At 33.1% G+C, this 25,253-nt stretch overlaps 1 protein-coding gene across 5 annotated transcripts; it reads left to right on the top strand.

Moving 5' to 3' along the window:
• The first annotated feature begins 472 nt into the window (after positions 1-472).
• Positions 473-20,415, top strand: LOC145967261 (protein RUFY3). Of its 5 annotated transcripts, none has more exons than XM_083091975.1 (12): positions 473-690; positions 4,581-4,759; positions 4,829-4,938; positions 5,327-5,534; positions 5,650-5,813; positions 5,910-6,072; positions 6,138-6,254; positions 6,418-6,558; positions 8,606-8,703; positions 11,679-11,895; positions 12,788-13,039; positions 19,446-20,415. In XM_083091975.1, the coding sequence occupies exons 1-12, from the start codon at positions 501-503 to the stop codon at positions 19,584-19,586; spliced, it is 1,980 nt and encodes a 659-aa protein (XP_082948101.1). In that variant the 5' UTR covers positions 473-500; the 3' UTR covers positions 19,587-20,415. The 5 variants fall into 5 exon arrangements, 4 of the variants coding, with proteins under 4 accessions (XP_082948101.1, XP_082948100.1, XP_082948099.1 ...); XM_083091974.1 differs by lacking the exon at positions 473-690 and adding an exon at positions 3,149-3,878; XM_083091973.1 differs by lacking the exon at positions 473-690 and adding an exon at positions 3,149-4,004.
• The last annotated feature ends 4,838 nt before the right edge of the window (positions 20,416-25,253 follow it).

Here is a 25,253-nt window from a genome sequence, read left to right as displayed (position 1 = left end):
CCCATGCGGAAAAAGCGATGCGATAGCCAATCAATTTCCAATTCCGTACACATCTGTCATTTTCGAAGAAGAAAGATTGACTAAATATCCATTTTGCGTCGTGTGAACAATTTTACTTTTTTAACATTGAAAATGTCGATACAGACATCGATACAGATTCTGTTCTATACTAATTTTGATGCTGCGTTATCTCTTGATAAGTCCAAGTTCTTGACCGTTTAGCGAAAGAATCATTGCAAAACATCGTTCGCAGATGACGTCAAGCTATGTTTGTTTCAATTTCATCGCATTACTCCGGATTCTATCCGGCGATTATCAAGAGGAGTCTGGTACAGGCGTACAGAGAGAAGCGTGACGAATATTCTTACCACATGCTGGCAAAAGGAATGCGGCGGTTAGGTCCTCATACAAAGAGATATATACGTGTATATGCACGCGTATACGTATATATACACTGTCGGTAAACTCATGCGCCGCTAGTCGACAGTGAAAACGTAAATATGGCCGCGGAAAGTAGCGACGGTTTGCCAATATCCCCGTCCGAGAAATCGCTCACCGGTAGCCTCGCATCTGATGAAAATGACAAAAGTGTCTCGCGTTCGCCGTCGAGTTATTCTATACGGGAGGACAAATGGCCGGATCTCGTCGTGTCTAGACCCAGAAAGCTGGACGCCTGGTGGTTGCCGAGACGTGAGTACATAGAACGTTAGGTGCTAGGTGCATGCTCCCACGATTCGGCGCGTTCTTCAAAAGTCCCCGCTCGCGGGCTTAGCTTGGCGCCCGCGTAATAAACGCGCGAAAACATACCGTGCGCGCACGTGTGTTTCTTTATTGAGGTCTGTTCTGTGCTAGTTAGAGTCTGCAAATCACCGCATAATTAAGTACATTTGAATATCTACATAATTATTATAATTGGATGTCTGTCATTCAAATTATAAACTGAATTTATCTTATTACAATGATAGTGGCAGAAAAGATTTCTCCTTCTTCGTGTATTATAAAATTGTACAATACATATGTTAGATGGAAAACATATGATATATGATATACTATGCATTTTTATATATATTATTATTTGACAAATCCATAGAAGTTAAAAAATGAAGTTTTAATAATTTAGAGAAAACAAGAATTTTAGAAATATGAGTATTTTGACTAGATTATTTGGATTTTATATAAGCAATAATAAGATCTATAATTATATTTATTTTAACTATGTAAAAAATAACAGAGCTATTTATAACATTCATAAACTATTAAATAAACAATGGTCATATCAGAAAAAAAAAACTTATACGTATTATATTTATAATTTCATTCTTTAACACAAATATTTTTATTAATCTCATATCAAATTTGCTTGTAACATTTTTTTAACATTAATAATTATAACAATAGTAGCTTTTGCAGATATATCAATCTGCTCGCGTGCTGACCGATTCTGCAGTTGTATCTCGAATGATAACGTATTGTCACGAGAACAGTGATATACATATATCACATTGCCAATTTTTGATGTTGCGCAGTTGTCTGCTAGATGATTATAACAAATCCAAATGAAAAAATAATTGAAATGTGACAAGCTGACAATAACACATTACTAAATCGTGTATAGTGATATTTTTAATGCTGGTTTTCCTGTAATTACGTGCGTAATTATTTGTAACATGGAAAGATATGAAATATTAAATTGTTTATAATGCTAAATTCTCAATAAAAATATAGGAACAACGTGCATTTGCTTTTGTTCCAGTCCACACAGCACCAAGTCGTCTAAAAATACTACTAAAACTGAACATTTTTTTGTCACAGACATCTTTTACTGACATCGTTAAGTCGACGGAAAGATGGCTAAAAGTCGTCTCATGACACGAATTCAGTGACTTTTTAGTCTTGTCCGTATGATGACTAAAAGATGACTTGATTCATTCTATATAGATTATCGACACTCGGTAGTAGGATTACTTCAATACACGCAATAAATGGACTATTTCTTCCATTTATCCGCCTAATTTCTAATAATCTGTTTAATATTCTGAATCCCAACAAGGAATCCAGATTATTAAATAAATTATTTTAAATTCAATTTGTCAGAAATTAAACTGATAAACAGTAATGTCAGGAAAAGGATGCGGCTCACACGCATACAATCATTCTGCGTAGCACATGTATGTGGCTCTCTCTGATTGATGCGTGCGAGCAGTATCCTCTTTCTGGCATTACTGCTCGTAAAAGGCAAAAATATGTTTCAGATCTTATATTAATTACTAATTCTTTATATACATTTCGTGATAAATATTAAATATGAGATAAGTTAAGAGTGGCTCGCCGCGTAGCGGCAAGCGAAGAAACACATGCCACATATTATTATATCTTTTTTATGTCATCTTTTTCGACAAAGCGAAAAGATAACTTAAAAAAGACATCTTTTCGTTATCTTTTAGTATAATGTGCTGTGTGGGAGGTTTGATTCAATGTGATAATGTAATTAATAAAAAAATATAATTTAATTAAGACAATGTTAAGATGCACATTTTACAGTGCTATTTTTTTACACGGTTGTATACAATTATATTAAAATATTTAAAACTTCTTTGTAACAATGAAATAAAATCGTGAAATATTGCTTAAAATATTTATTCTTTTTCTATATTCACTTTTTGCTTATAAAAATTCTTGTGTATTGAATAAATCTAATTGCTAGCGTGTTTACATTATTAATGTAATCCAAAGCCACTGTCATATCGGTAGAGTAATTCAGAAAGCTGGTGGCAGCACCACACAATACTGCGCAGTGGTATTCGTATTGATTATTGTAGGTGGAGACAAAGTCAGCGGGAAAATCAATATTATATGTCACCGGTGTTCTCGTTATTTCCGACGTGAAATTTTCCTCGTTCGACACTAGTACGATTTTCACGTCATTTTTAACAGTACACAAATTCCTGGTTATCTATTGTTTTGTGAGCAAATAATCGTGAAACTACAATGTAGTTTCATTAGTGCGAATCCATCGTTTCTGCATCGGTTCTGCATCTTCAGTTGAGATTTTATTTGCTGTTTCTTCGATATCTACAGCGCAATCAATGAGGGAGAATCTGTCCTTATCAAGACAAATACATTTATCACTAATAATATTAAGAAAGGATAACACTTGAAAAAATGACAAGAGAAGAGCAACAGTGGACGCAGATTTCTATCTTTCGTTGTTAATAACGTAGAGCTTGATTGCAATATATCAACACTTATTGGTGACTCATTTATTGCGACATATTTTTTTCATCAGCTGTGTGATATAACGAGAAAAAAAGAAAATACTTTATATTATATAATATTGTGAACGAGTCTTGAATATTACACATAAACTAACTAAATATACAAGAGTATATATAAAAGAGATATATTGAAAAAATAAATCAACGCTCATGAATTATTGATGACTCGTAATAACGTTTTAATAACGTGAAAAATCTAGTTCTGATAAATAGATTGTTTCCAAGCCAATCTACAATCGAAAATTATCACTAAAAGAAAAAAGTTTATGCAAACCAAGAGCCTTCTTCTGTGCAAGTGAACAACTATAGAAAGATATCGTGTGAACTCCAGAATTGAGATAGTGACAGTAGAGGAATCGTCTTCTATGCGGCAGGAATCTCTGACCAGTTTGAAATTGAGGCCACCGGGCGATCACGGTGGTGTACATCACGGCGGAGTCATGTTAGAGGAAGATATGGCTGGTGCTCAGGACACGATATATCTGTGCAATTTTCGAGTATCGGTAGACGGCGAATGGCTCTGTCTGAAGGAGCTTCAAGATGTCGAGTTCTCGCTACAAGACTCGATGCAGCGGTCACCATCACCACCGCTCGCTCTTAGTGGTATTAATTATCATCATGATCATGATCATCATCATCATCATCATCAGCAACAGCTTCCCGAACAACGAGAGCTTCGCGATATTATGCCACCAAGTCCACCGCCATTGCAGCACGTCTCCAGCTTGTGTCTGTACTCGATGTTGCACTCATCGATTTTAATTGGATATCTCCAAAAAAAGAAAAAAAATATATATATATTTTTTCTTTCTATATATATATATATATATATATATATATATATATATATATATATATATATATATATATATATATTGATATCCAATTAATTTTTTTTTTGTTTAGCAAAATGTAATTCATTGTTGACATATTATACCGCGTACGAAATAAGTATTGCTTTTCCTGCTCACAACGGAGAAAAAAAATATTTCTATTTCTATCTCACGCTTTCGTGTCATCGCTTTAAGCAGAATGCATTTTTCCAGCAGCGAAACTGTTACAAACTTGGCTTACGATTCCACATGTTACTATCTTTATTTAATTTTTATTTATTCTCGAAAAATACAAAAAAGATTAGCACATATTGCTATGCAATCATTCTAACATTATTTCAATAATATTACAGTTAATTAAAAGTATATTTAGGATACTTACTATTGAATTTGAAGCCATTTTTCTAAATATTGACGTGGGAAATCAATTGAGATTATTACAAGTTAGAGCAGACACGTATTGTTTTTGCAGCACGGGATCCGGTGATCATCGAGAGGAGTAATCTCGTTAACATTTCAAAACTAATTGTTAAGGAACTGATCGAAACATCCTTGAAATATGGTCGTATGCTCGATTCTGATCACATGCCATTGCAACATTTTTTCATCGTTCTTGAACATGTGCTTAGGCATGGTTTACGACCGAAGAAGGTAAAGCTTACCATCGTGCGGACAACAGAGCAAATTTTTCATATTGGTACTAATAGTCTCCGATTTCAGGGTCTTCTCGGACCCAAGAAGGAGCTGTGGGATATTCTCCAGCTCGTAGAGAAATATTGTCCCGAAGCACAAGATATTACGTCCAGCATTCGTGATTTACCCACTGTTAGGTACTACATATTTCTACTTTGAAAATGTGATCTATATACATATTTATTTGATTGAATTTATCCATATATTATCCATATATTTTAAATATATGATTAATTAATAATATATTTTTTATATTTATATGATTGTAGTGACAAAGTAGAATACAATGTTTTTATTTTCTTATTAAAAAAACAATGTTATCAAATAATAATCTTTTAGGTCTTTTTTTAAGTCAAGTTTTAAAAAAAAGTTTATTATTATTATTTTGACTATTTTTATCCTCGGCATTTAAATCAAATGTTTTATTTTTAAATTAACTAGTATTTTTAAATTAACTAATATTTTAGAAATCAGCGATCCTCGAGCATTAATCTCGAGATAGTACTTTGAAATCATTATTTTCAGAACGGCTATGGGTAGGGCGCGTGCTTGGCTGCGTATGGCATTAATGCAAAAGAAATTAGCAGATTATCTCAAAGTTCTGATAGATCACAAAGATGATATTTTATCTGAATATTTCGAACCAGATGCTCTGATGATGAGCGAGGAAGCAATCGTAGTGATGGGCTTGTTAGTTGGATTAAATGTGATCGATTGCAACTTTTGCGTAAAGGTCAGTCTGGATTAATGTCACGTCTTTTACATGCCTTTACGTGTCTGAAAAAGTATGCCTATTTGTCCGGAATGATAAAATGTTAAGTCAAAATCGATCGTAATTATTATGACAGGAAGAAGACCTGGATTGTCAGCAAGGCGTAATCGACTTTTCATTATATTTACGTAACAGTAATCATATACCTGGTGAATCTCCAGACGATGAACTCGAAAATGATAATATGACTACGGTACTTGATCAAAAGAATTATATCGAAGAGCTCAATCGACATCTAAAGTAAATATTTAATTTTCTGCAAATATTGAGCAAAAAGTTGCGCATATACATGTCTAAGTGTTATTTGCTCAAAATTGATTTTTCTGTCGATTTTAGCGCAACAGTAACGAATCTCCAAGCTAAAGTAGAATCTTTAACGACAACGAATGCTCTTATGAAAGAAGATCTCGCTATTGCTAAGAACAACATTTTATCAATTCAAGAAGAAAATAGACAATTAAAAAAGGAACTTGGTATAGAGGTTAAAGATGCAAACGAGGTATATATTAAACCTGCGCGTTTTATGTATAGATTAGTCTGTTATTAAAATTGATTTAATTTTAGAATGGAAAGGTACCTCTTAAAATAACGGAGACCACTGCGGAAATAGAAGAACTTAGAAGCAGATTAGAATCTGAAAAAAAATCTCGGCAAGATTTAGAGAAAGAATTGGAATTACAGGTTGTTAAAAATCTATATGTTCCTTTTTACAGTGATAACTATCAATAAATTTTCAATAGATTTATAAAAATTAATTTATAAAAGAAGATTTATAAAAATATACACAGTAAAGAAAAATAAAAGTATAAGAATTGATTAGTATTTTTGTCTTTCTTTCATACAGATTAGCATGAAATCCGAAATGGAAGTAGCTATGAAGTTATTAGAAAAGGATATACATGAGAAGCAAGATACTATAATATCTTTAAGACGACAATTGGAGGATATAAAACTCATCAATTTGGAAATGTACAAAAAGCTGCAGGTGGTATAATTTATATTTGCAACTATTCCTGAATAGTTTTCTAATTCCCGTGATATAGTATACTTATATATATTTATTATTTTAATTACTTTATTAAATCGAAATAATACAATTTACGACTGTATACATTGTTTCATATAACTATTTAATATATATATATATATATATATATATATATATATATATATATGAATGAAAAGATACTAGACTAATATTTATAATATACATTAATCATTTCTTTTTCAATAAATTTATCTCTTTTTATTTTGGTAAATCATTCATTTGACATGAAATTATTTTTTTTATACGATGTGCAAACAGATAATACAGACGAGTTTACTATATCACGGTTTTAATATAATATATCTATTTATATAATTATACTGCCTATAAAATTCTTTAATCACTTTTTTTAAACAGCTAATTTCATAATTATAGCACAGAATCTCTTTCATGCCTTTCCGTGTTTTATCAATATTTTCGTCAATAATTAATTAATATTTCAGCTACATGTCTGTTAGCGAATAAATTAAATTGCATCTTATATGCAAAATAAGTTATCACTGCATTAAATTTGCATATTTGGGTGTTTTTTTCCTATGTGTTGGGAATGATGAGAATTTTTATTTCGCCGGAATCTTTTCTATGCGAGAGAATTTTGCCAAGTATGTAAATTCCGTTTCTGGACATGTTTCCCTTGTAGGAGTGTGAACATGAGCTAACACAAAAAGGCGAGATGGTGAGCCGTCTTCACGCGAAGACCAATCAGATTGGCAAGATTCTTAACAACCTCGAGAAATATAATCATTTGATGAAGGATGGTGAAGGTATACGAAGTCCTACCACTCCAGGTGGTATATCGAAATCTATTCTTAATAAGGCTAGTCCCACTTCTCCGAGAGGGTGCCCATCCGCGGATAATGCGACCGCTCGACCGACAATCGATCATCAACGCTCTTTTGACGAGCAATCATTGAAAGCATCTAATGACAAATTGAAACAGAGTCGTTCTACCTCGGAAATAACCACGAATAATTCAATAATCGAGCAAGTTGTGAAAGAATAAAGAGAGCCTATTCTTACATATTAATTCCATTAGAGGATGAGATCAAATATTGCGGCTATTCGGTGTTGCACATGAGGCGTACATTTTATATACGTACATCTACAGAATTGTGCAAAATTATTTTGTCAAGTTTCCAACTTATGTTTTTAATAGGATATTATCGTATACATTAATATTTATTTAGTGCAATGTTTGAAGATTTATCGACATTATTGTATAGACAAAACAGGCATAATTATTATGATGTAACGAAATGATTTAGCAGATTACACTTTTCTAAAATCGAGTGATTAAAGCTCGGTTTAATCCGATATAGACTGTTACGTTCAAGACAATAATTTTTTTGTAAAAGTTTTTACACTATCATAGTATTTCAACTGTATATTTACATATATTTTTACTGAAGCATTAATTGATTACAGTTTGTGTGTTAAATAAACAATCTTGATTACAGCATCTTGAGATGTGAAAAATATAATAATATATAATTAATAATATATAATTTGCAGCGAGGTGAGAAAAAGAGAATAACAATCATGCAACATTCAGTAAATTATTTTTATAATCTTATTATTTTAATAAAACTTATTAAAATAATTTTTTACATGAAACAGAAATCAAATATATATATTTTTCCACAAAAAATAAATTTTAATAAATTTAAATAACTCGTCTATCACGATTCGTAATATTATAAACATAAGATAAACGGATTTATAACTCATATGAAATCTAATGAAACTCGCAAACATTTCGTTACATCATATCTTGTAAAATGTGATAAATCTTATGTATGTGACAAATATGATATTGCAAATTGTAAGACAGATAATGTATACATCAACTTTATTTATAAATTCATATTACATGCCTAACTCATGGAAATTTTCAAATCAATATGCATTATTCCAGATTTATTTATAGACATTTGGTCAAATATAATCATCTTTTTCGCTTGTATTCAATAAGTATTTATTTCAGGAGTGCGAAGGCTCACTTAAGCATAAGACAGAACTGATCACAAAGCTGGAAGCTAAAACACTGTCGATGACTGAGACCATCCAAAAAATGGATGAGAAGTATGTTTATTTGTCTTTCATTATTGTTAATTAATTTATAAGTGCGATTGAAATTATATGCAGATTAAATTATTCGAGATTAAAAAGTAGGGAATGTCATCAGTATAATAATTACATACATCGAAAAAAGTTTCATGCTTCTTATTATCTTGTATTTCTATATAGAAGCATTAACTTTTTTCGCTAAGTAGCTTATCTAATCAACTTTATTAATATGAAAATCGCATTGATAAGCCAGCTTTTTATTTAGTTATTGTAAATTTTTAATGAGAAATTTCCGGTATGATGAACGCAGCATCATAATTGCAATTAATTGGATTAATATTGCATTATTCAATAGCGTATTAATATTACAACGCGACACGTCTCGTAGAAAATAAATATGTAGGAATAATGAAGATAATATTATCAAAAATTTGGCGAAAGCTCAGTTTTGCTCCATTTGCAGAATAATTGGCCCCATTTTTCTTGTAATAATTATTTTTTTATTATAGTGCATATATATATATATATATATATATATATATATATTATTTATTTTATGCATTTATTGTTCTTTCCAGTCATTGCACATTTAATCTATTAAAAAACCAAATAATACATCAAAACTACTTTTGATGTGTGCATATACATTATAAAATATTTCATGTATTGTCATTTTATTTGTATTTTATGAAAACCGTAAACTCTTCCGTTTTGATGAAGTTTTGCGTATAAAAAATGTAATTTTTAATTACATAGTTACACATATTTAATTTAGCATGGCGAATATGAAAAGGGCTAATACTCATATTTGTTATATGTTTTGAAATTTTTGCTAAATCAGCTGTTATCAAATATTGTGCCGTTATTAGTATTATTTAAGGAAGTGTTAGAATTGATACATGTAAGGATTTGGTAATCCTTTTCCATTGAACTTTTCGCATAGTGTTACTATTTCTGAAAAAGGATTACAGATATCTCCATATGTTGCAGAACTATTTTAGCAGGCATTATTTACGTACAAATATAGTTGTTATGATAAGATTTTTCTATCAAACTATCACTATACGGTATTCTAATATGATAGCGAAAAACGGTCGTACCAATAATTACATAATGCACACACGCCGATAACTGGACTGCTCTAGCTAGAAATTATTTATTTTTTACTTAGATGTTGCGAATACGATCAGATTTAGATAGGATAGATTAGAGAAACGCGCGAAGGATATTAAATAAACTCTTATCGTCACACGGGGATATTGGCAAACCTTCACTAAATGGCTACTTTATATAAATAGTTGTATTAAAACATAGTTGTTAATATTATGTCGAAACATATTTTAAAGTCTTTCGCAATAATCGATAAATTTATACATTATGAGATATAATTATATCAATAAAATATATCAATGCTATCACGATACGAAAGCTTAATATTATCGAGTATTTATTAGTCATTGAATCTCATGTCGATCATTTCTTTATATTTATAATACAGAACAAAAGTAAGTTTCTTATTATCATTGTGCTCATATTATTTAAGGAAAGAATATAAATCGTATTTGTGTTTCTAAATTAAAACATTTGTTTCACTGGCATTTAAGGAACTAATCATTTGTGATCTGCAACCATTCTTGTTACCGAATTGTGTTCTTTTTCAATTGGTTTATTGATTTTATGTTTATATATGACAATGGCGCCTCGAATAAATTAAATTATCACATTATCGACATTTGTAATTGATACATCCTCATATAAGACACTTTTCGAAATAATAGCTATTTTCTTGTCAAAAATAAGAAAAATATTTAGTGGTGATTAATTAAATGTGCCATATCCATGTATTAATGATACAATTAAGTATTCGTATAAGCCTCGCGCAGATATGGACATTATACGTATTCTAACACTGCGTGTGCTTGTGTACCGACGCTACGAAAATAAATTCATAATAGAAAAAAATATGCGGTCTGTTTATTTTAAAATCATTGTACATTAGATATAAGATGCCACGATTTGAAAGTGGAGAGAATTTTTATTAACTTGTCTCTTTAATATACGAAATGTCTTATAATTGCCGAATAAAAAAATTTCTTTTATTGACTTTTGGATAATAACTATTAATATACAATAATTTTGTAAGGTAAGTTATATATCCATAACATTACCAACAAATTAAAAAATAAATCGATAAATATAAATGACTTTGTCGTTTTGTTAAATATATTTATTTGTTAAGAGAATATGAAAATAAATATATCTATCTTTTATTTTTTCATACTTCGAATAATGTTATATGTTACTTGCAATTATATAAGTAATATTAGTCCCAAACGCGTAAATATTTTTGGATTGGCACTCTTGCAATAATACTTTCGTAATATTTCATCATTTTCACATTACGAAAGCATGTTAATATTTTTTGTTTTTAAATTCATATTTTATATAAAAGGGTGAAGCCATTTTATGTATTTGATAATTATTATGATAATTATTAATTTGTAAATTTTTATATTATTTTTACATTATGATCGCAATACAGTTCCTTAAATGCGATAAATACCTTTTTTCCTGATAAATATATTTTTATTTACTTACGATGTAGCATTGATTTTGATCAATTTCAAAATAAATACGCAATGATTTTGAATTAAATATATAATATGGAAATATTATCTTGTGTATTAATAAATAAATATGAGCAGTAAGTCATACAAATTAGATGAACCAATTCCATAATAAAGATAAAGAATTTATGCGAGATTGTCAACATCATTTGATAGTTTAATATTGAATGAACAGAATGATCATTTTAGATGTATATCATGCGTCATTACACTCATTGTCAGATCTATTTGAAATCTTAATATAATTTTAGAGCAAAGTATGCGTTAAAAATGGTTGAATCAATTGAACAAGATGACATTTGACGATGTGGACGAGAATTTTATATCTTCGACGTTTAAGTATCATTGATTTGACTTAATCAGGTGCAAGGAGATGGATGGTGTCAGGTCGGGGGCGGAGGAGAGGGTGAGAATCCTGGGCGCTGAGGCCGCTGAACGGGAAGCACGGACGAATGGGGTCGAGAGGGAATTGCGACTGGAGCGCGAATGGAGAACCTCCTTACAGGAAACATCGATCTCTAACACGGAGAAGATCTCTCAATTACATCAGGAGATCGATCAGTTGAAACGGGTGTCCGAGGTACATGCGTGCGATCAGTATTGCCTTTTAAGGATACCTTGGCGAATAAATCTCACGGTTACATTATCGCGTCGTCGTGCTTGTAAGTTCAGAGAAAGGGAAGCTTTGCAGAGACGCGCGACGATTCGATCTTTCTATTTAAATCCTATTCCGAAACCTGCCAGCATGGATTATAAGCCTGCACCTAATTCAATCGTCGAAACGTTATCGTGATTTATTCGTTTCTCAATTATAGAACTGACAGTAAGAACCGCGATGGCGCATTGCTGTCCTGAAATAGATTAATGAAATTTATTTTATTGAATTACAGAAGGTTTTTTTTATTTTTGCATTCCTAAAATGTATCATATTCACTATTTAGCTTTATTGGACAAAAATAAATTAATTATAATTCTGATTCTGAGATACAAAATCCACCGAATGCATTCAAATATAATGACACGTTTAATGTATGAAGTATAAAAATATATCACGTCCGAGCAGCTTGAAAGATGAAAATAAAAATCAGAGAGCAAACAAAGCTATTATAAAATAAAATGCAAGTTATTTAGATGTTTGAAGGACGAAAAAAACATATAAAAAAATGACTGAAAAAAGTGTGAAAAATAATTTATAAAATCGATATAAAGAAAAACATGTATACTAGCCTTACAAATAGTTAAATCAGAATTTAGATTATATGAAAGCGTTTTTCATGTATATATATATTAAACATCAATTTCAATTAACATCAAATCAATAGCAATTATTAGGTAATAATATAATTTTGCAAGTTACATTTACACGTCGCAAAATTTCGTAACCAAGTATTGATCTGCCTTTAATCGCGATAACGAACGGACGAGTAAATACATGCGCCGGATAATCGTAACTAGGTATCCCGTTGTTCCAGAGATACTTGACGCTACAAGAGGAGTATTACGCGTTGAAGGAGATGTGCAGCGAGCAGGAACGAACTCTGGAGGAACTTGGGGGACAATTGAGCACGGCCAAATTAGCGGCGGTCGAACTGCGCGAGGCCGCTGACAACGCTCAACAGCAGCAGCAGTCGGCTCTGCAAGAGGGCTCGGTAACATGGGCGAACGATCGGCTGGTCACCCAATGCAAAGGGTGCAGCCGTGAGTTCAACATGACTCGTCGCAAGGTAATCAAACTTTTTAATTGCTCCCACGCCTTCGTAACTCATCCCTCTCTCTCTCTCTCTCTCTTTTTCCTTCCTCTCTAGTTTCCGTCCCAATCCCAGTTTCTTCGGCTCCTTCGCGAACCTTAACCACCCTCTTGTGCTTCTCTTCCTGCCTTACTCTTTCGCCCACCCGATCTATTCGAGGAACTGGATTCGCGCGGAGAGCTCGGCTGAAAGCGCGGCGTACCGTACGTAATTGTTCAATTATCCCCGCCGTTCTGGAAATTACTGCTTTCCCCGATGCGGATTTCCCGGCCGTATCGGAGCCCACGGGGGAGACAAGACGAAGCGCGCATTAAATGACCACGGTCGATCGGTCCGTGACGGGGCAGACCCCGTCGGCATCTCAGGGATACACCTACCCTCGGCGAAGAATCTTGATGGTGCGCGACCTGCGCGCTCGTCAGGTCGTCAGGATCTCGAGATCGGAATCGCTCCTCGCGCGCAACAACTTTGATGCACGACAGTCGTATTATTAGAGATAGCGGGCTATCGCGCGTTGCTCGGGCTAGCAATTACACTTAAAGGCTTTCGTTTACCTAACTTCCCCCTTTATTAAATCGCGATAGGCCGTAATGAGAGCCGGAATTTGCAGATAGATAAGAGTCGGTTGAGGGATTAGCAGCTTAAACAAGTTCTCGAGCGTGTTAAGCACCGCGCCGCGCGTCCGTAACGCTTTTTAATTCGCTCATTAGCGAGACGTGTCGCGTTACACGGCAAAGGCGGCGATTCCCCACGGATCCTCCACCAAGCTCGGCAAAAGCTCGCGATCCGCTTTCACACATTTTTCGAACGCGAATCACGCGCCGGCACGATATAAGCGCTTAAAGTATTCGCAAAGATCTGATCGTTCCGTTCGTTGCGGTTGCGTGCATCGATAAGGGAAGCGCGGCGCGCCAACGGCGAGCGTATTCGTGCATTCGTCATACGGATAAATTCCGTGGTGGAATTTATGTGCTCGTCAGGACTTTATCGAAATTTTGCGGACGTGCGCGATAAATACGGTTCACCGGAGCTTGTCGACGTTGCGCTAATCATTGATTAGCGGGTTGATTCTCCGCCGCCGTAAAGCTCCGAAATAATCGAATCGTCGCATGCAATTTGACGTTTCTGTCAACGGCGTGACTATTAATCTTGCGTGTGTCTATGACTTTGTCAGCTATGCTGGCTGTCGCTATGAAAAAAAATCTTCGTTTAGCCTTAATCGTTCGGTAGGACATTGCATTTGTCAAATAATGCGGTTTTTGCTATCTTTTACGGGACATCCTTTTACACTTATTACATCCGACATACATTCATGATTACGCGTTATATATGCATCGTTCGCATGCATATTCAGACGATGTGATAGAGACGTCTGCTCGTCCCATAAAATACATTAGACTCTATTCTCTCTTTGCTTTATGTAGCCGACGGTTCGAAGAATACATAGAGCGCGCACGGTGGGACGAAGGGGGTTGAAAGGAAGGCGCAGGAAAGGGTGGTAAGTTATTGCATAATAACAAGGCAGTGCTCGGGTATCCTTGTTACTCATTTTTCGCCCCGTAGGTGTATTACCATACTGTTTAATATAGAATAGGCCACCCGTGGCACGACCAGATGTGTGAGTGGAATCGTGCCAGTGGGCAAGCAACCCCGTTGGCAAACGCGCAACGAAGAAGGCTCGCATTGTATAAGAGAAGGCCTTCGAAGGGTGCGGGCATGTTTGTTGAAAAAAAACCGGCCGGCCGCAAGCCTTCGTAGTAGCAATATGCAAAAGCAGGCAAAACAATAACTTCCCTTCCATAACCGCCCGGCTCGATTGATCACGTTGTGAGACGCTAAATTCATCCCGGGTTTTCTAAATATACGCGCTACACCAATAATCGCTTTATACGTGCGCTTGACACAGTTAGCAAGGATTGTGGATATTTTGAATCCGCGATGATGTTAACGAGCGGCGTAAAACTTTTCTTGTACCTATATTTTATGCATCGCTGAGCGCTTTGATTCGTTCCCAGTAACAGCAAATTGCAACAGCCAAGTTACATTCTGCGATAACTACATGTAAAAATTTTCCAATAGATGGAATTAGTTCGAATCAGTAGTTTAATCTGTAAAACACGGATGGCAATTTGTATCTACAATCAAGGTAATATGATATATTCTGGTTCAAAAATTATTAAGGTTTTTCCTCGTGAAGCAAATTTTCTTCCCCACTTGCTTGCCGTATGTGTTATAGAAACAAAAAATACTTATTAGAAAATATCGTGGGATTATATTACGTAAGATAGCAACGACGTCGCACTGCGATATTGGATTGTCATAAGCAATATCGAGTCGTGCGCAGATGCTGATAAGTGAATACCGTTCATCGTCGCCGTCACGTGCATAGATGTGGCAATAAAATGGTATCGTAAAGAATGCAGTAAAAATATTCCGTGTTGCATAAATTTGAAGGAAATTAACGAACATATTTTAAATATTTAAAAAATCTGAATATTTTGAAAATATATTTATTTTCTTTGTGTGCTTAAAATATTCTTTTTATTTTATTCTAAAATAAATTATAGTATATTTATGATGATGCTATCATTTATGATGATGTTATCATTTTAAACCTTAACGTAGTATTCTTTTATTGGATATTCTTCCGAATGTGACCCATCGATTTGAACATCGTCCTTCTAGGAACTTAAAAAGTGATCAAAAACAAACAGAAAAAAATAATTTCAGCTACGGCAAGTGTCGTGTTAATTTTTTTTCAAATGTATTAAAATTTTACAAATTAACCTCCTGAAAGTGGAGCCCCTCGCAGGGGGGCGAAACACACTGTCCACGCATGTACTTTCCAAGATGAAGTAAAGTTTATTTAATTTTGACCTCCATTAAGAGTAAATTGTGCTTCATCTTAGGAAGTACATGCGTAGGTACAGTATGTTCCGCCCCCCTGCGGGGGGCTCCACTTTCAGAAGATATAACCTAACCCAACCCGTGTTTGTGATGCGGAATACACTTCACTTTGCATAGAAAATTACAAATCTATGTGAAATTATGTAACAATTAACTTTTCGGTAAATGTGCATAGAAGGTCAGACTTCGCCTAAATACATTTAATACAATTTAAATTTATATAGAATTTAATACAATTTAATACAATTAAAAAATATCACAAATGTATATGTACACACACACACGCGCGCGCGCGCGCGTGGGAGGTGCAAGGGGGGCCTTCGGCCGCCCTCCCGCAACCACCCCGCCGGTAGGCAAAGTGGACCTCGCTTTACAACTTACAGCATATATCCATTGTGATTGAACTCTTCGCAATGCGTCCCCTATCGCCGGGAAAGATGCGAGAAGGAGTCGAAAACCCCCTTGCACCCTCTCGTGTGTGTGTGTGTGTGTGTGTGTGCGCGCGCGCGCGCATACACGTACGTTTCTGACATTTATATAAGTATCTTTTGTAAAATATATAAAAACTTCAATTTGTGTTGTATCTTCTAAACCAATACCCCCCATTTATTTCTTGCATAGAATTACTCAGAAAACCTTCCTCTACAACATATTTAAGTAGCAATAAAATCGATGAGGTCTGACCTTTTATACATATTGAAATTTTAATACATATGAAAAAAAATTAACACGACACTTGCCGTGGCCAAAATTATTTTTTGTCTGTTTGTTTTTGATCACTTTTTTAATTCCTACAAGGACGATGCTCAAATCGATGGGTCACATTCGGAAGAACAGCTCTTTTATTTTCAAAATATTTGGATAAGAAAATTTGCTTGAAATATGTTAACAATCAAATACATTACGAATGATTATGCTCGAAACTGATAAATGACTATAATCGCGAGATGAAAAATAAGATTTTAGTTCGCTTTTTCATCTGCGAAAATAAATAAGAGCGCGCAATAGCATTTGCGTTCTTCTTAACTCCAGAAACGAAAACTCATTTTCCTGCTCATGCGATTGCATAAAAGTGAGTTTGCTTGTCTGCCCGATGTTATGCGCTACAAAGGCAAAGACCGCGAGATCGTCTCCTCGATGGTTTACCAGACTTTCGCGTCCGCACCAAAGTGAGTCATCTTCCATGGAATAATTTATAGATCGCTATGGCTGATCATTCGCCCGACAGTATCTCTCGGATCTGATCTTAGACTGATTTATTCGTCTTGGAAAGTATCTATAAGTAGGTATCTATCACGGTTAAGATAAGGCGTGTGCTTGAGACAGCGGTACGTAGTTGCAGGCACCAATCTACTACGTCCCGGTCGTAAGTCATGCTGATGGGACGGTTCAATAATTAACTTCGCGAGGAAATCGGTTATCGGGACGATATTATTCGGGCTCTTACTTTCCGGTAATAACCGGGCAACCGCTCCTTCGCACGCCCACATCGTCTCACGCTAAGAAGGGAACGACGATTCGGCCGTCTCACACTTAAGGGATTCAATTTAGATGTAAAATTTAGAATCGTAGTCGCGCACCCCTCGGTTCCGCCGTTATTTTTCTTTTGGCTTTTAGTACGAATACCACATTATTATAATGGACGGGCGGTAATGGCTCGAAAATGAAGACCACCCGGTAATGGGGAAACGGGGCGCAGACGGGGGTGCAAAATAAACACAAAGATAGAACATGCCGCGTTCTGCCTCCCATCGCGACTTGGAAATCTATCTGAATTGTACGCGCGATGAATCGATGATAAATTCTCTACGCTTATTTTAGATGAGAGTTGCGTTTTCGAAACATTGAGAGAGAATTGAATGATACAAAATTAGTACTGACAAAACAGAACACACTGTATTTGTTTGCAACTAGTATCTCTCTGCATTTAGTTTTTAGTATTCATGACTCAGAGGAAGTGCAATGCTTCTACAAAATTGATGCGCAATCTCGTCATTATCCTCGTTGTTTCTCATCTGCTGAAGTCACTTTCCAGTTTGCCAGTCAATCCTGTTTCGTGTCCGTCTATGCTTCAACAATCTAACGACCTTCACATGGAAATGACCTATGCAAGAAATATCGCAAAAAAATATTAAGCGCTCTCTTTCCTGAAGTTGACGCGCGGACAATAGTATTCCTGGCGTTAAGTGCAAAAAGTTTCGGCCGTTGTCCGCGTGCCAGCTTCAGGTACGGGCATGCACTTTTTTTTTTTACCCACAACGAGCACACGTAATCCGTAACTGCGAACTACGTTACAAACCTTTTTACTTTTCAGCATATAGGACTGAGACAAACTCATCGCTTCATGTGTCGCAAAGTTATTATTGGTTTGGACATTTCGGTTAAAATCCTAAAATGTAGTTCTATTTAAAATTATTTGAAATGTATTACGTAACATTTCCAAGCAGTCAATTTGACTTTAACAGTTTTTGCTTCTTAATGAAATTTCCAATAACTTACACAAGTATCGTTTGTATTGTTTTGTAATTGGATTTTAAAACAAAATTAGAGATATATAACGTACTTGTCAATTTACTTTGCAAACATTTTAAGTATGAATTTATACATATTTTGAGAGAATATATGTGTATGTATAATATGTCCTATTTCTTTATTTCATTTACAAATACTTCACTTTATGAAATAAATCTGAAATTCAATAATTATTGCTCTGCTTTTTCAAGTAAGATCCAAAATAAAAACAGCATTAGCTTATATATTGTCTTATATTATATAAGCCAATCTTAGTTATTTATATATTTATATAATTTAATTTTTTTATGTAATTAAAATAATGAAGAAAAGAATATAAAGGAAATAATTTATATCATTTATATAAATTTATATAATTTAGATAAAGAATATAGAAAAATAATTTATATAATTTAAAAAATATATAAAAAATATTTTATAAACATGAATATTTTCTACATATATAATTTTATATTTTTATTTCTCTTATATCTTAATATATTTTTAATATTCTCAAATAAAAGAAGTAATTTTTTTGCTATTCTATTGTCAATTTTATATTTTTAATTTTATATAGCGATAATCAATACTATTTTTTTACATTTTAAATGCTATAAAAATGCATTTAGCGTCTAAATCATATTGAAACTACAGTAAAAAATATTAAAATATATAAAACTATATTATGTCTATTTAATATTACTAAATATGTCAAAATATACATATGTCTTATTATATGTTTCGTATAAACGAATATGTTAAGATATTAATTATATAAACTAATGATTATTATTAGAATATTATTTTTATAACTTGTATAAAAATAATATATAAACATACTATATTTGCAGTATATGTCAGATTTTTTATAACAAATATATAATTATTTTCTCATCGATAAAGACAAATTTAATAATTAAAACAATATAATAATAGATGTTTACGTATATTATTTCTGTTACAGCACCATTGTCGCAATTGTGGGAATATTTTCTGTAATGCATGCAGTGACAATACTACAGTCTTGCCGAACTCAGCGAAACCAGTGCGCGTTTGTGACGAATGTTACGTACTTCTCGTTAGCCGTGACTCGGTGATGCGTTAATACTCTACGTACTATTGTTCTTTCTCGTAAGCAAGTTGTATACCAGAGATTTCAGTCCAATGCGCAGTCTCGAAAAAAAATTCAAACAAAAAATAGAATGAAGAAAGATAACAAAATCTGTCCGAAAATGTAGTCCGCAAATGTTTGTACATGTTTTTTTTACGGTACGTTATGCGTAACCATTTAAATTGGACGTACGTGATGATGGACATACCAATTTGCCGTGAGCAATATTTTGTTTCATGTTAAACTGTTTTATTTTTTTTTTATAAAAACACGCGATATTTTAAAATTTATACGATTGGGGTTAAAAAAGCATTTAATTTATTAAATTTTATTACTGTAACATAATATCCAATAATATGTTTTTATAAATGACTGATAAATATATACATATATGTATATGCAGTCGCTAGAATTTATTTTTTTCAATGTTTTCAAATATTTTATTTTATTACAGAATAGTTACGATTATTTCTGACTGACAATGTCGTATTTAAAATGGTTAGATTGTATAAATGTTTACGAAAATTTAATGTTGCACCTTGCTTCTAGTACCGTTTCGATAGTAGTTGCATATGATATGCTCAGCTTGAGCAAGATAAGATACAGCGATGTGATCATAACTCAGAATCGATTAGTAAAGTGTTTTAAAACTGCAGCTTTGCTTGCGCTGCAGTGTCCAAACGCGTGCCTGTACAATGATATTTTTAAGATGTTCTATACCGTCTGAAAGAGATATTATACATATAATACATACATATATATATATATATATATATATATATCTATATACATATAAATAAATGAAATGGTTTTTTAAATTGTATATGTTTTACTATTTATTCTATTTTTTAAATTTTATACGAGTGCTAAAATGAAACAGGAACATATTTATTAGAATATTTCAAAAAAGAGATGTACATATATATTATTTTGTTATTGTATCTTTTCTAGAAAGTGCTTATGCAAATCTACTACTGTGTTATAGTTTTCTTGAAATGAGAATAAAATTATACCGCGCGCGCAAACAGCTTGTATCTTTAACGATCTTATGAAAGTACATTGTAGATGATTGATCCAATAATTAATTAAAGTTATAGTAACTTTTTTAGTTATAATTTAACAAGTAATTGTGGTAATGTGTGAAATGACCGTAACTTTCTCTTTTAGAATCTATAAAAAAATTTTATTTTTTTAATTAAAAACTTGTATCTTTAGATGTATCGAAACTTATTATCAGATTAATTTGTAACTTTTATATACTATTAAAAATTCGTTGAACACTTATAATCTTAGACATATATAAACGATTCATTGATTAAAGCAATGTAATATCTGAGATTCACTCTTATACTTAAATTCTATTATAGTGGCATCGATTTTTCAGGGAAAATTAACGGAAAAGAGAAGCGGGAATAGCTTCTTTTCTTGCATGAAAGCGATTTAAAAGAGAGAAAGTGGCGGCCATAATGTGTAATCTACCTGCCGAACGTAAATCCGTTCCTCAGGTGCGCGTACCCGCTCTTTCTAATCTCTACAACGGGAACCACACGCCATCCCGTCTACTTCTCTCTGTCGTTGGAAAAGCAGTAAAACAGTCCGCGGCCGCCCTCCATCGCGCACGCCGTTCTTATCCTTTCTAGACGTTAACAATGCCTGCCTACCTACCACCATGATCGCGAGCACCGCGTGAATACCTGCCACGTGAAGCCGTCACGTGCGTGTGTCTGTGCGCATGTAACGATCTACGGTACATAAGGGGGTTAAAGGGGGTGTCGTGTTACATGTATGCTCGCGGTACTCGCGCTGCCTGACTGCGGTAAGTTCTGGCGGGTGGTTGCGAGTCCCGGCGAGACTGCCCCCGTAGGCCAACTTGTCGGATATCTACGACTTTCGAAAGCTCGTTAGCCGCGAGCGTGCACGCTTAAACGGCCGCTAAATTGAAATCGATCCCTGGCCGCCCCGCATCGATCTGGCATGCGGCCTCGACGATTGGCGCGAATATCCGCTTCCATTTGCGCTCGCTTTGTGAACGTGCACCTCGCACGGAGTACCTAGTACAAGTATGCACGCGACAATTGTGTTCGAATGAGTTTGGTTGGCATTCGTTATAACCTGGTTCACCAGAATCATCAGAAGGGAAACGAGTTCGAGCAGAAAATCGAATGTTGTAACAATATTTAAATACGCACACAGACATTTGCTGATTACGAGAATAAAATTTTAGATTAAGTTACAAAATGAAATTTATTTAGGACGTTTATGGAATTGATAATTCTTATATTATTATATTTTCGTTATATAATGTTATACAAAATTTCAGACATAGTTAAATGAAAATAATATTTTATTTACGATATGTATTACACGGGACGAAGCATGTCGTGATCATAGATTGTTTTAAATTGACTGAAAAAATTTTTTCGCAGAATATTTTCATAAACTTTAGATTACTAACTATCCGTTTCGAAATGATGAGTCAGTGTAAGTACGATCATGCAAATAAAATAATGCACTGTGCTACGGGGCTTTAATGATGGTATAGCGTGTCTCACGAGTCGTGGAACGCGGTGCCAAGATCATGAAGGTAAAGTTGCTTTTACAGTAGAATCACTGACACGCGAAGTGGCTTGGTCGCACATTCTTATATTGCATGCCGTCGCAACAATTGATTGGCTCCTCATCTTTCGCGATACGAAGTCAACACGTAGCAACACAGTCGTGACACAGAGCTTATGGATGTTTACATTAGATCTTTGATATGCCGGGCAAATATCCTGAATTATGATGTTATAACAGAACTGCGTGGTATACGCTAATAATTCTCGCATTTCACATCCATGTGAATAACTTTTTCTCGCGCAAATTATGCTATCGATGAGATACTTCTTTAGTTTCAGGCAGTTCTGGCAAATTGATAATTTCAGTTGTTAAGTATGCGAATGAAATATTTCTTTAGTCTACATTGAAAAACAGAATCAGAAAAGGGAGTTTCACGGTGCATCCATATCTGCAGGAATCGCATGCATGTAATAAGCGAAAACAATTGTACGTAATGGCGCTGAACCGGAGGTGCGATTCCATCAAGTGGCACGCGTGCTGAAAATAGTATCCGCAGCGAGCATGAATTATCACGCGAGCTACTTCCATTGCAATTCTTCAAGGAACAAATCGTTGATGGGGATTGCACTATTTCACTTTGTGCTGCAGATGTGTCTTCTCTGATTTCAGTGTTTATTTACTATATATTTAGCGTCTGTATGTGTGCATGTGTGTGGGTTGATCTTTTTCTCTCCGTTCTCGTAAAAAATAAAATGCTACACTTATACACACACACACACACACACACACACATATATATATATATATATTTAAGTATGCAAAGATAGACATGTAGAAACAAAATTTTCCGCTATGATCGAAGGGATTTTTCCGGCACGAGCATGTATCACAAGCTATTTTGAAAAAAATAGTGACAATAAAACTATACGAAAAAAGCAATATTGTGTACGCATCACGCTAGGGGTGGTAAAGTGGACAATTCGCTGATGCATCGAAGCGTAGAAAGTTACGGAGAGTAGTAAAAACAAATAATTGTTTTCCGTTCATCGATAAACTGCTTTGTTTTATCGATAGTTGCTTTGTATTTATTCTGACAATATTTTAAAAATTTAATAATGCACAATTCTTTACATTTACATATATATAAATATCAATCAATCACTCAATATCTTTCTCGAACTTATAAGTTGCTATTTTAGGATGTATAAATATAACTCTTATTTATTTAGATAAGAAAAAATTTTCCAATAAATGCTATATAGATATTAAAAATAAAATGAAAATATCATAAACAATATCTCACATAGCAATAACAATATCTCACATAGCAATAACAATTTTAATTGTTTAGTTGTTAAAATGGATATATTTTTAAATCTCTGCATCAAATATAAAAATTTCAAAAATCATATCAACCGAGAAAAACAATTATGATTATTTCGTTTAGCAGAAAATTTTTGTACTTATATAAGAAGCTTTATAAAATTTTGATACATTTCTTTATTCCTTTTCTTCACTTTAGAAATATGTTTTATACAACCTAAGCATATGTATATGATAGCAATCTCTATACATATATTTATTTATTTGATTTATAATACACTCTGTAATTATTATTTTTATTTATTGGTTTAATTATATAATATAAAATTTAAATAATTAATTTCGTAAGCAGGAATAATATCAATTTTATGATAAATAAAATATGTGCTATTAACTACTAAATGTGTTATTAAAAAAAATTTTTAATTTGAGTGGTAAAGAAGAGAGAGAGAGAGAGAGAGAGAGAGGAGAAGGAGAGAGAAAAAGAAAGAGATTAAATTACAATAAATCCATTGCTAATAAATATTTTATTGAAATAATTATTGAATTCTGTTGAATTTATAGCTTAAGCTTATAATAAAGCTTATTATGTTATCACAAGAAAAATATAAAAATGTAATTTACGCAAAATTTTTAACAAACAACTTTGTATATATGCTGGATAATTTAATTAACATTTAAATATGATTAATTTGCAATACAAAGGCAAGTAGGAGGTAAATATAAAATTCAGAATAAAGTAATATTTATGTCAAAATTATAATGTTTTAACTTTATACATAATACAGTAAATGATAAATAAAACTTATATTATGATGATTGCACATAAGTGAATTCGAATATTATCGCTCTTTTTCAATGAATATCGTATATCTTTGATAGAAGAAAAATTGACAATGTATTTATTATGTTAAATATTTTATTATAAATGACATATTTTAACATGTGATTGTAAGTTAATTGATTAATATCAATCGTTGCTAATATTTTTATATCCTTCTAGAATAATTAGTATCATTCATCATTATAAGCAATAATTATAAACATTAATTTAAACGCATTCTATGTTATATACTTTTATAATTATAAAATGTGAAGAGAGAGAATAATAAAAAGTAAAATTATATATGAAATATTATATGAAATTATATATGAAATATATAGTATATACTAAATATATGTGAAGATTCTGTTTCAATTAGTAAAGAAACACACATCGGAAATAAAATAAAAGTTTCATAATTAAAATTTGGTTCGTATAAAATAAGTATCAAGGTGATTTAAAATTCATCTGTTCTGAATAAGAAACAGATGTGAAACAAAATAAGATCATTAGAACGATTACATCTAACAATGTAATTATTGCGAAAGTAATTACCATGCGAACTTGCTCGTTCTCAACTTTTTCGATAGACGTATTTGTTAATTAGAATGAAAGTAGACTTATACAATTGGGGACAAGATTTATTTCTTGCGTATATTCCTACATAAATTAAGAGAGAATTCTCAATATTAATCGCAAATGCGATCTTTATTTTATATAGCTGACATAATTTTATGTGAAATATTTGGATTGAAGAATCTAAAATAAAAATATATAGCTAGTTTTATATTATATATAAAAACTATTCTTATATAATAATTTCTTACAAAAATCAATTTCTTTGTTATAGAGAGAGAAAGAGAAAAAAGAGGGAGAAAAGAGGGGGGAGAAAGAGAGAGGGGGAGGGGGAGGGGGAGGGGGAGGGGGAGGAGAGAGAGAGAGAGAGAGAGAGAGCA

The sequence above is a fragment of the Camponotus vicinus genome, unplaced genomic scaffold (assembly GCF_025532165.1).
Source record: "Camponotus vicinus isolate PSW18456_S1 unplaced genomic scaffold, iyCamVici1.0 SCAF_2, whole genome shotgun sequence".
NCBI lineage: Eukaryota > Metazoa > Arthropoda > Insecta > Hymenoptera > Formicidae > Camponotus > Camponotus vicinus.
This window is presented reverse-complemented; position numbering and strand designations above follow the sequence as displayed.

Excerpts from the sequence above, each read along its gene's own strand:
- LOC145967261 (XM_083091973.1), top strand. The coding sequence starts at position 3,641 with ATGCGGCAGGAATCTCTGACCAGTTTGAAATTGAGGCCACCGGGCGAT. Across the intron at positions 4,939-5,326 it reads CGTGATTTACCCACTGTTAG|AACGGCTATGGGTAGGGCGC; the intron begins GTACTACATATT and ends CATTATTTTCAG. Across the intron at positions 6,559-8,605 it reads AAATGTACAAAAAGCTGCAG|GAGTGCGAAGGCTCACTTAA; the intron begins GTGGTATAATTT and ends TATTTATTTCAG.